The sequence below is a fragment of the Colias croceus genome, chromosome 17, assembly GCF_905220415.1.
Source record: "Colias croceus chromosome 17, ilColCroc2.1".
In the NCBI taxonomy this organism is placed as follows: Eukaryota; Metazoa; Arthropoda; class Insecta; order Lepidoptera; family Pieridae; genus Colias; species Colias croceus.
This window is the reverse complement of record NC_059553.1, coordinates 8,694,773-8,706,841: the sequence shown is the minus strand read 5'-3', so window position 1 is coordinate 8,706,841 and position 12,069 is coordinate 8,694,773. Positions and strand designations below refer to the sequence as shown.

Below are 12,069 nucleotides of genomic sequence, written 5' to 3'. Positions count from 1 at the left end.
CACTGCAAATTATTGAAGCGACACTCGCACAAATTTTGACATTTGACATGAATGTTGTGTTGCTCTAAAACAAAATTATTATAGTAAGATTATCTATCTTACTATAATAATTAATTATCATTAATTTTAACCACAGATGTTAACCTTTGTTTTTTAATACTATTTTTTTCTTAAAATATTTTGCAGGTAAGAAATAAAGCTTTAAAAAAGAATAGTCTATAGATGTCATTCATGACGTTTTTATAACAAAAAGATGAGATAGACTGGCAATTGATTTTTGTAAAAAACCGCTAGAAAATTTAAAAATTTCAGTACTTTCATAGTATTATTATTTTATCCAAGATGTCTCTTCAACGTACTCGCCCAATAGATACATTGCAACGAATAATGTCCTCCTTTAAGCACTTTGAGAAAAAATTGGATAAACTACAAGATGATGTCAATTTCCATGGACATACATTGACGGAGCTTCGTGTTATGGTTGCTAATCTTTCTGGCGGTATGTTGAATTCCGATTTAAAACATCAAGACAATATAAAAAGATCCCCCGTAAAACAAACGACGGCTATTCAACCCGATGACCAGTTCAACACAGAAAATATGCCATTTAAGACTAAAAGGAAAAGTCTGATACAGCCACTAACTGGCACTAAAATGCAAGCGAAAAGTTTCTCCGGTCAAAAATATGGGGGAAAGCCTTCGAAAGAAGTACATCCATTCGTAAATAAGTTACCATCTAATCCTAAAACCGGCTTAGGATCAAAGCGATCCGGTAGACATAGAAAAGGAGAAGCACCACGAAAAGCTACTACATTGAGATCTCAAAAGGAAATTGTTAAAAAACGAAGCAAAGTAACCAAAAATATATTTTTATAAATTTGTTTATGTTTGTTGCATCAAAAATTTGAAATACTGTTCTAAGAACAATATACTTACAAATCTTTCAACTTAATAATAATTATATCATGTACCTACACTTATCTGGGTGTTCTCTTCTCTTTTAGATCTGTAGTAAGTTTTCTATTCATATGTATATACATAATTTTATTGTTTTCATTTTCTGCCACTAGTAATTGAATGAAGGTAAAGAAATACAAAATAAAACTTAATAGTTAGTTTGCTATAATTTTAATAGGTAATTATTTAACGTTGTTTAGTTTTGAAAGCATTCCAATCGGAATATAATAAATATTGTTGAATGCTCATATTATTAAGATTGATGAAATTATTTGTTATGAAGACGGTACGCAATAATAATAGTACTAAAATAATCTTGTAATAGGTACTAACAATTTATATACGATATTTTCAAGGACGACGATAAAAACGGATAACACAATCCCGTACAGCATAAAATACAACACGGGTCGCAGATTCAAAAGGCCAACGCTACTAAACGACGAAATTTTATCGGAACACTTTGGCTTTGGTACTTGTAAACGGCGATGCAGTGCAGATTGAATACCAGACTCTCGAATGCGCTTTAATCTGAAATAATTTACCAGGATTAAAATTTATTCACGTTTTTATTTTTTTAACGTGCAACACTTTACATTGTTAATCTGTGTTGATAGTGAAGTATGTCCACAAGTATGTCAGTTCAAAAATATTTGTATCCAAGCAGGCGAATTGTTTTTAAAATTTAAAAAGCATCTTCTCACTTCTGAAAAGGCGGGAAATTCTTGATTTCTTCACTAAGCTGATAAATAACACTAATTATTTAGAGGACTCGAGTTTTTGCAGATTTAATTAACAAAATATAATGGTAGGAATAGTTACTAACGCGACTCTTAGAAGTTCTAAATATGGTGAGTGTTTATAAATTGGTACAAAAGGATGGCGTGCATTCATGTAATCAATCTCCATGAGGTCGCATTTCTCCATTTCCAAAAACGTTTCTTCTACGCGTCTGTACACTGGTTCAAGTATGGAATGGTATGCGAATAGCCCCTAAAATAAGGTAAGAATCATACACATTAATTTTTATAAAATAAGTTAACGATATAGGTATCAAAAATTCTACTTCATTATTTCAACAATAACTTTTTTTTATTTTTAAGAAAAAATCTAAATAGGTATAAGTAAGTAACACAGGTATTTTGTTGAAAAGATAAGCTTTTCCGTAAGTAATTCTTACTTGTCTTATTCTTTTTACGCCTTCATTCAGACTATAATAATGCGGTTTTCCTTTAGTTGGTTCAACTTTTCTGAATATCGCTTGTTTTACAGGATCTTTGAACATCTGCGAAAATAGTAGTTTTTCTCAATATTATACGGACCTAGGTACTTAGGTATATAATAATCAATTAAATTGAGTTAAATATAAAATACTAGCGGTCCGCCCCAGCTTCGCCCGTGGTACACATTTTGCAATAAAAAGTAGTCTATGTTCTTTCTCAGGGTCTAAAGATTGTCTGTGCCAAATTTCATCAAAATCGGTCCAGTAGTTTATGAGCCATCACACATCACAATCAAACAAACAAACAAAGTTACGTCCGTTTAGGTATACATAGGAAGGTACGTACGTAGGTACCTACCTATGTATACCTAATGCGTATTATAAATTATTTGTTGAAAAATATTCTCTGTTCAAAAATGTATCTACGTTCGATCAACGACGTTATATTCAGATACAACATGGGTAGGTATTCTAATGTACTATGTGTTACTTTGTTTTTGTCTACCTGTAATACATTCTCAAAATCAATAGGTATAAAAAATAAAATAAACCCGGAACACGAAGCGGTTATAATCCGTATCAATAGCGCCGATCGTCATGCCAGACTGCTCCAACTGTTCCAAGGTTTTGATAGAGGAAGATGGTGCCTGTAGCAGCACCACGATGTGAGCGGCGTATGCTGCATATAGCGCCATGAGCGCAGCGAATATCACCCAGAGCATTATGCGACCTGTTATGAAATTATTCAAACTATTTATATTTTATTATTGTAATAAATGCAGTCTTATTGACTCAGTGTAAAAGAAACAAATTGGATAGGTATATAGGTTAAAATATGTGCTAACTAACACAGAGCTTTTGAAATCGGACCCGTTGTTCCTTAGCACGTTTCACGAAAGAAAATAAGAAAGGTTTTATTTTCTTTTAGCTTTGTAATATTAAATTTGGATAATATAGATTAAACTCCTCGAAAATACTAATTATTATCAGACTCTGTTACTGAATATTCGCTTATGCATTCTGTTTATGATCAATCGTATTAACTATCGCTAGAAATAGAATGGCATGGAATTCGTTTACAACATATTATGACGTGCAGTGCAGTTGTCTTGTCTGGTTTTGATTACAATATAGGTATTAAATATAGAGCGTCACCTGATAACCCCTTCGGTTCTTTAGAGCAACCTTGTTGACTCATAGCACTCATTGTTAACAGCAAAGCATCTGCTACACTTCCATCAAGCTGAGTTGGATTCTGAAAGTTTTATCAACTTAATGGATATATTTTACAAAAAAATATTGGCTAGCAAAAAAAAATTAAATATATATAGATTAAACTAATATTCAGAAATTTATTCTGTTATATTTAACTTAATTTAACGACGCCCATCTTTGCGACAAAGTCGTATCGGTACTTAATGTTCTTTATTCTTGTTTCTGTAAGTTAAAGCTGTCTATTTTTATACATATATATAATATTATAATACTCACAAAGCCCAATCTCTTTATTTCCCATCTACTAGCAACGTAAATAGCAGCAGTTGAAACAATAATAGACAACGCTATTGCAATCCAAACTGAAATCGAAAACGGAAGAGCAAATATATTAGCCACATAGGATAAGGGTGGTTGACGAAAAATGAATTTCACTTCAAACTGTCCTATGGAGTCAGTAAAAACCACCACTTCAAGGCGTTTTGAATTTGGTAGGCAGTTTGTACCTGAAAAAAAGATCTTGCTTTATTTAAATGTGTAGTGAAAGCTTATCCTCTCTTCGATTGAGTGAGTGGTATGAATTTGCTGTTGCAAAAATTTAGTATATTAACTACCTACGTTTAAGTTTTTAATCGTAAAATTGTAAATACATGCATTTATATATTTTTTTTGTTTAAAATAAGATCATCATCAATACAGTCGACATCGGAAAACTCGCAAAAATAGGTAGTAGTAGTTAATATAGGATGTATTTAATATTGTAGAATTACTTAGACTTATTAGATTATTGTTGAACTTAGAACTAAATAGTAAATACATCTTTATTAAGTCGGTTGAAATTGCACAAATCCTACACCTATTTATTTCTGAAACTATGGTAAGCGTTACCTATATCAGCCCTCCCAGTCCTCAGATCATTGATCATTCCTGACCACTGGCCGTCCTTAATGTATCCCCATCTATAACTAAACACGTATCGAGGCGTAGCATTCAACATTCTGAACGCGGTCCTCACGTGTATCCAGCATAACTTTGTTATGGGATCGTGATGCAGTTTTCTGAAAGGGCGATTAGTGTGTATTGTATTGGATAGATATTTAGAAGCAGTTACAGTACAGATTTAAGACAATTTTAGGTACGTCCTATGACCAAAGTGCAAAGAAAATTGTTAACCTTATCAATGCATGTGTTCTATCCTTTTGCTATAGAATAGAAAACATAGAATGCTTATGATATGCTTTTCTATCCTTGATGGAAAAATATTAAGTTTTGCAGAATTTAGTATATCTGAGAAGGTTGTAGAATTTTTTGTGTAACCTTTATATCAATTGGACAATGAAGAGTGATAAATTAGAAAGTGGTTTTATTTTGGACAGTATTCAAGATAGTTAAGGAAATAGATAGATTTCCATTGAAAAGGTTTATCCATCTGATATTATAATGTTATTTTCCATCTTACAAGCGATCCTCCAAGTGATACATGGTAGTATTACTATCCTGAATCACGTTGGACATAGTGAGTGGATGTCCCATGATATCCCGCCGTCTCCAGAACATTTCCCTCCGAGGTCTCGTGTCGATAAGAGTACCATTGTAGAAACCTCTAGGGTTGGAGTATGTAGGCCCGGTTGGGGATGGTTTGTGTACTGTAGGTATTCGAGGGAAAAATAATCATTATAAACTAATAGTGAATGTTAGATACGTGGAAAAAGTAGTAAATATAAAATTTAAATGAAGTAGGTAATGCATTACATAATATCTTTCTCTTTTTATCTGATTCTATAGTCTCTTACATTTAATTAAATATCATGCGATAGTACCATTAGTACTTAGGAAACGTTATTTTAAGAGAGAAATATTTCTATCGTTTGATATTAGTCTATCTATTATTAATCTAGGAAGATTTTACCAGCACCAAAAATAAAGTTAATTAAATATATGTACGTATTATTTTAGTAAACTTACATTCAACAAGAGTCAGCGCATTACCCTTCCGTTCAGCCAAAACAAAATCACTATCAGCCAAAAGTGGCAAGGTCCAGAGTTGGTCAATTGTCCTTTGATCGTTGCCGTCATTCTTAGTGTTATCATAAATTACGAGCCAGCGGTATGGAGGACGGAATCGGCTTGTTATCTATTGATATATTAAAAAGTTAATAGCGAATTAGCTGACATAATTATTTCGTTTGAATTGTATAAACGAAGCTAAGAATTTATGAATTTTACATATCTATACTAATATTATGAAAACAATCGTTTTCTATTTCATTAAATTCTATTACTGTAGTTACCAATGTATAGAAAAATGTAAAAAAATATTAAAGATAATTTGTGCTTACATTGAATGCAATTTCAGCATCAGGACAATTTAAATCGACAAGAATTAATAAATTTTGGTCGTTTAGTTTTGCAATGTCATCTAATTTTGATGAGACTCTGATTCCATCATCAGAAAGTAAGCGAAATAATTTTATATGTTTCTCTGAAAATAGTACATTAGGTATATTATGCTTAAAAGTTAAAATATAAAATTTAAATCCTATTTTCTTTAGAGAAGAGAAAAATTCTATTCTCTTCGGTAGAGCGTAGAGGGCATGTTATTTAAACTAAGGTTTTTCGGCCTAAATAATACAAACATGCACTTTTATTATATTTGAAGCATTATTATACTTTTCTCTTATAATAACACAAAAATTAAGTATTCCGCATTTTTAGAACTCACCTTTATTCCAGCATAAATCATAAGCCAAGGTAGTTGGCGCCCATTCATTTCGTATGTAATCTTTGATAAAACTAAAAATAACCGCATCTCTACCAAAAACAGTATTTTGCAGTAAGAACCACAATAAGAATAATTTCATATTAAAATTAGTCAACCACTCGATAGCAAATAAAATTTGTGGTTTAGGAAGGGCTTATAAATCCATGTTCCTTTGTTAATATTTGAGCTAAGTAATTACTGCTTATCGCAACGAAAGCTCGTGTTTGCATTTACATATTTTAAGAACTAAAATAGTGATAAAAATTAGGTAACCTGTCTGTTTGATAAAAATTGTTTTAAGATTAAGATTAGTTTTTGGATAGATTGGATCTTAGCAGAAGGAGAAGGAAAAGGATATTCCATGTAACTTATACAATAAAACGAAATTATTTGCAATATTTATTTATTTCAGAAACAATACGAATATAGTGCAGTATTTTACATACCAACTTATCATTTTAATTTTTTATAACTTTGAATAAAAAAACCCTTTCAACACTACTGTGTATTCTTCTGGGACAGTAAGTCTCTACTGCTAAAATTACAATTTAACCACAAACGATTCCGCCGTATAAAGCTTGTATTTACGGAACAAAGCCTTTCTATCGAAATTATGGGCAGGTAATTAATTTGACGAATCCTATAATGTTGGTTTAGGAAACAAACACAATAATTATACGAATAAACGCTACCTTTGTTATCTTTCATGTTATTTCGTTTTCTCAATATCTACGATTTACAAAGTAGGTAGATAATACCTACGACATATTTTTTTCTGTAACTAAACCATTTAAATTTTTTTCATGGTGCTTTCACGTGCTTGCTACGTCTAATTTTCTTTTGTTTCTACTTAAAACACAAACTTATAAGTACGCAAATAGAGTTAAGTTGAAAATTCTATTTCTTTTGCAATCTTCTTCTGCCTTACCACCATCCTGAAAGAAATACGAGTACATAAATAGCATGTGGGAAAGTATGTCAATTGTACTTGAGAGTTGCATGCTTGCATGCCTACATATTTTGCTCAAAATGAAAACATATTTTGACCATCGCTTTGGCTGTTAGAAGCATTTGCTATTTCTATTAGACAAAGCGATAATCAATGCTTTTCTTAGGCAGATAAAAGCCAACAAGTCTTAGCAGGAGATGCAAAAGTAAATTTAAGACTTTAAGTAATATCTACTGTAGTAAAAGCACAAGTTACTCACAATCTCTTATACATGATCTCAAGCACGAGCACAGCCGGGGCCAGTAACATGCCATACAACGTAGCAATTATAGCAGGATACATGTCAGTAATGCCAACACTGCTGAACGTAGAGATGGAGCCGGAGCAGCGAGGCTTGCCAACATGCAGGCGGTGGTGGATGTTCGATTGGATGCCCGTTTCACGGATTTTTATGAAGCTGCGTGGGTAGAATTAAAAACAGGAGTTAAGCGGATGAGCGAATATTTGTCTGTATCTTAAGTGACAGATAAATTAATCAGAACGTATCTAGAAGTCAAGTTAAAATATATATATAAAAATGTAACAAATTTTGTCATAAATAAGTGATAGAGTACCTAGTTAAAAGTGTTTTACAATAAAAAAAAAATATTTTACAGAAAATAAAAAACGAGCTCACCTGAAAACAATACCTGAATCGAACGTGTAATTTTCAAGTTCTCTGTATTTTAATTAAATCTGATAAAAAATAACTTACTTGATTTTAAACAAGTCCTTATAAGGGGATCTCTTTTGTCCCGGCACCCAAGGGTCAATTTCGTTAATGTAATCTATTTCAACCAGGTCACATTTTTCCTCCTCTTGATATGTTTCCTGAATCAGCCTGTATCCTGGGTTCAATTCCATGTGAAACGCGAAAAGACCCTAAAACATCCAACTTACTTATTTTGACGCATTATATTGGACATTAAATGAAGATTATTATATGAAAGGCGATTATTTTGTTATTAGAGCAAACTTTTTCGTGAATAATGATAGGAAATCTCAATTCAATCGAAATTTTAATAGTGTGTCGTACCATGCATAAGTTTTAGTAATTATTGTTCATCTAGTATTGCCTTTTCAACGAACACTTTAATTTATTTTGTATTGTATTATTATACAATTACTTTTATTAATATGAGTCATAACAATATTTACTAACATCAAAAATATGTTTGTATTAGGGGCCATCCATTAATCACGTGATGTTTTTTTTGGCATTTTTTGATCCCCCCTCCCCCTTGGTGATACGTGGTGAGGTTTAAGACTACCCCTCCCCCCTCCCCCCTATATCACGTGTATTTTTTCGTACCTGCAAAGAATCAATTTTTTATTTATAAAAAAATACTGGTATACGTATCATCTAATTTTATTATAGAAAATTAAAAACTACTATAATAAAAGTTCAGAACTAGACAGAAAGCTTGCAGTTTGTTTTTGAATGACTTAAAAATAATGAAAGATATGCGAAAAAGTTGTACGCGTTTGACTAAAAAAACGACGTGTGGCACTCGGGGACTGCTGCGGTAAGGCATAGCATGCCTTCCAGCCACACCTCCACCCGTCGGAGTGGGGAGCGTGAGGTTTTTTCGTTACGGAATTTCTCGATTCGGTCCCCGCGCTCAAGGCCCGCGATAGAAGCTATGAATAGTTGAAAATAAATACATGTAACGCCGCTTTTCGGTTGAGTATCGCGCGCTTGCCGAAAAATAAATACACGTGATATATTACTTTACCCCCCCTCCCCCTTGTGATATTTCGTGATTTTTTGATGGACCCCTCCCCCCCCTTTCGAGCCTCACGTGATTAATGGACGGCCCCTATATTGACCCAAACCTTTCTAATTTTCTCCACGCCTTCCTTCATGCTGTAGAAGTTGGGTTTCTTCCCCTTGGGAGCTATTTTCTTGTCATAGATTGCTTTTCTGATTGGATCGTTCAATTTCTGAGGAAAATAATAAATGTATTTATTTTATTCGTAATAATTTATCTAGTAATATATCCTTACAATGTAAGTAAAACCTCTTTAGTTTTATTTGTCTTATCAATATTAGATAGGTATCTATACATATAATAAATCTGTAGAAGGGTCAATTCTGTACATTGAAAATATTGAAAAAATAAATACCAGGGGGTGTTACTGGATCGATACCAAACCCAAATATGTGATTAAAAAAATTTTTGTCTGTCTGTCTGTCTGTCTGTCTGTATGTGAAGGCATCACGTGAAAACTAACGGTTCGATTTCGATGAAACTTGGTATAATTATACCTTATTATCCTGGGCGTAAAATAGGATACTTTTTATCCTGGAAAAATACGTAGAAAAAAATTTATCTTAATTTTTCAGTTTTATCCATAGACGTTGTTCTGTAGAACCGCGAACACATGTTGCGTATTATTATAAGCCTAGCCGTATTTGGGTCCAATAGATATTTATAATATGTCATTGTCAGAGTTAGGTACTCAAAATGGAGAAATTAACCATCCACGCCACCCACGCGAAGACCGACATCCGCGCGGACGGAGTCGCGGGCGGAAGCTAGTACTTAATATAATAAAAGATCGAATTTTTTGTTTTTTTTTTCATGTTTGTTTCATTTAACCTCCTTCATAGTTCAGGAACACAACATTATATGTATAAAAAAAATATGTTACTAAATGAATGTTGACTCTTCGTAACATTCCCAAATCAAGGAAAAGTAAAAAGATAGAAAATATACGAATACGAATAATGATTTTAAACTTATCAACTTTATATTAACCTTTATTAATTAATTTCAATTAAAAACGTGGTGCAAAACCGATGTCCTTGCAAAATCACTGTTCGTGGCTTACTAGGAATTTAATATAGCATTTATTATTGATTAATATTTTACAAATTCCTACATTTTACGTCATAAATCGTGAAACATTGTGATTTAATGTATTCGGATAACCTATTGAGGAAAATCAAATATTCGCAAATGACGATTATTGTGAATTACTTTGTTTTCAATGGGTAATACGTTTGACTTTGTTGTTTACTAACGAAATATTTTATGTAAGATAAGTTTAACTAATAAAGTACTGACGATCAGAGAAGTTAAAGATTTAATATTTAGTTTTTTATCTTACAGGAATTAAAATAACAAATCATCTTAAAATGAACAACAGTCGAAATAACTCAGAAAAAATTACCTTAAAGAAATACCGATTGTACTCAAAATCACTGGCGCCAAGTTTCAATGGTGAATTCAGCAAATCGGGTAGACTTCGAACTGACGAACTGGGTGCTCGAAGTAGTACTACAATGTTTGCGCAGTAGGCTGAATACAGGATTGTTAGAGCTACGAAGAGAAGGAGGGTTACACATCTACCTGTAAAGTGAATTTGAATTTTATTTGTTAAGTTTATAAGTTGGTGGTGCTATTATTATAATATGTAAGCATTGCAGGGTCCTAGGTTCGACTCTTGCTGGATGGAAGTCGAATTGTAATTCAAGAATGGCTCTATATGGCGGAAAATATTGTATGAAATGGATATGAAAGGTACCTGAGTAGGTAATCCGAAATCCGCAAGCAGTTCCAAGATTTCACTGAGCTATTAAACTAGGTAAGTATAACAGAAAAAATAGAAAAAAAAAATTCTTTATTGGAATATATGATAATACTCAATGCTTAGGGAAAATTCATAACGTAATATGTAAGGAATGATCTGCTGTAAATACCAACCCAAATACAACCCCATATTATTTCATTTTTAAAGATAATTAATCATTTTACAGTTACAATAGCTTGTTTCAATTCAACCATCGCTTTTATCGTTATTTTCAAGACTTGCAAAAACACCCATAAGATATCCTATACCTTTTCTATACTTAATATGCTAATGGTACTAGCCTGCGGCGTATCTTGGCTCTAAAGTGCATCCTTGTTGAAGAACAGCGCCGATAATCAATATCAACACATCTGCCCAGGAACCATTTAGCTGCATCGGATGCTAGAATACAAAATAGTAAAAAACAAAAATATAATGTGAAACAGATTCATATTCAATTATTGAGTTGTTTTTAGATGTTTACTATTAAGTCTTTACAAAGTCTTTAGACTTATCTTATCACATAGATATGTGATAAGATAAGTCTAAAGACTTCTGAAGATCTTCTTCACTCAGCCACTTAATTAGTATTACAATTACAGTTCATAAAAAAGCTTTTACGTTTAATAAAAGTACCTATCAGAAATTTATAATTTTAATTGTTAAATGTAAATATTTAAGATTCTGCATTAAAAAGGTAAACAGTACCCACTAAATCCACTTTATTAAAATCCTTACTCTGTCGTTTATTTACTGCATTCAAGATATGAATATTTCACAACACTAATTTATTATTTCAAAAATGAAGGTCAACGCGAAAAACATCGCACAACTTACCATACCAACAGTAGCTTCCCACTTCGAAGTGATATACAAGAACAACGCACAGCTCAACACACAGACAAAGATCGCGATCCATACAGCCCCAGTGAAAGGCAGGGTGAATATATTCTGCAGAAGGGCTAAGGGAGGCTCTCTAAACACAAAACGAACAGCTGTAGATCCCACCATGGCTATGTAGTCGATTACCTTCATGCGTTCTTGTGTGAAGATTGTGAGGGTACCTGGAGATAATAAAAAAATCGTAATAGAGTAGGTATGTTTTTATTAAATGATTTCTATGGTGAATGTGCTCTATATTTTGCACAGAAGTGCATATCTGATTAGGTATATATTATCATCTTGAACCTTTTTTCAAAACAAAGTTCCCAAAAATATTATACTTAGCAAACAATACGTATTTCTAGGTATTTCTATAATATCTGGAACTCCAAACGTCGCACTAATCTATGACATTTAACTACCTAACGGACAGGCAAAGCATAATGTAAGTTGCATTTTAAGCATCTT

General features: G+C 32.5%; 2 protein-coding genes across 2 annotated transcripts; one reads left to right on the top strand and one right to left on the bottom strand.

Moving 5' to 3' along the window:
• Nucleotides 1–249: 249 nt before the first annotated feature.
• LOC123699399 lies at nt 250–943 on the top strand. The gene has a single exon (XM_045646348.1). The coding sequence runs from the start codon at nt 343–345 to the stop codon at nt 874–876; it is 534 nt and encodes a 177-aa protein (XP_045502304.1). The 5' UTR covers nt 250–342; the 3' UTR covers nt 877–943.
• A 273-nt stretch (nt 944–1,216) lies between these two features.
• Nucleotides 1,217–11,775, bottom strand: LOC123699322. The gene is made up of 16 exons (XM_045646248.1): nt 11,557–11,775; nt 11,022–11,121; nt 10,321–10,499; nt 8,980–9,087; nt 7,859–8,025; nt 7,364–7,561; nt 7,048–7,090; nt 5,360–5,528; nt 4,854–5,040; nt 4,283–4,452; nt 3,671–3,900; nt 3,335–3,434; nt 2,731–2,909; nt 2,138–2,242; nt 1,784–1,950; nt 1,217–1,488 (listed from the first exon to the last, which is right to left on the bottom strand). The coding sequence occupies exons 1-16, from the start codon at nt 11,752–11,754 to the stop codon at nt 1,263–1,265; spliced, it is 2,526 nt and encodes an 841-aa protein (XP_045502204.1). The 5' UTR covers nt 11,755–11,775; the 3' UTR covers nt 1,217–1,262.
• Between the last annotated feature and the right edge of the window lie 294 nt (nt 11,776–12,069).

Bases quoted from the DNA above. Each gene is read 5' to 3' on its own strand.
- LOC123699399 (XM_045646348.1), top strand. From the start codon at position 343: ATGTCTCTTCAACGTACTCGCCCAATAGATACATTGCAACGAATAATG.
- LOC123699322 (XM_045646248.1), bottom strand. From the start codon at position 11,754: ATGAAGGTAATCGACTACATAGCCATGGTGGGATCTACAGCTGTTCGT. The intron at 11,122-11,556 runs GTAAGTTGTGCG...TTTGTATTCTAG, and splicing joins GGGAAGCTACTGTTGGTATG to CATCCGATGCAGCTAAATGG. The intron at 2,910-3,334 runs GTGACGCTCTAT...ATTTCATAACAG, and splicing joins AGAACCGAAGGGGTTATCAG to GTCGCATAATGCTCTGGGTG.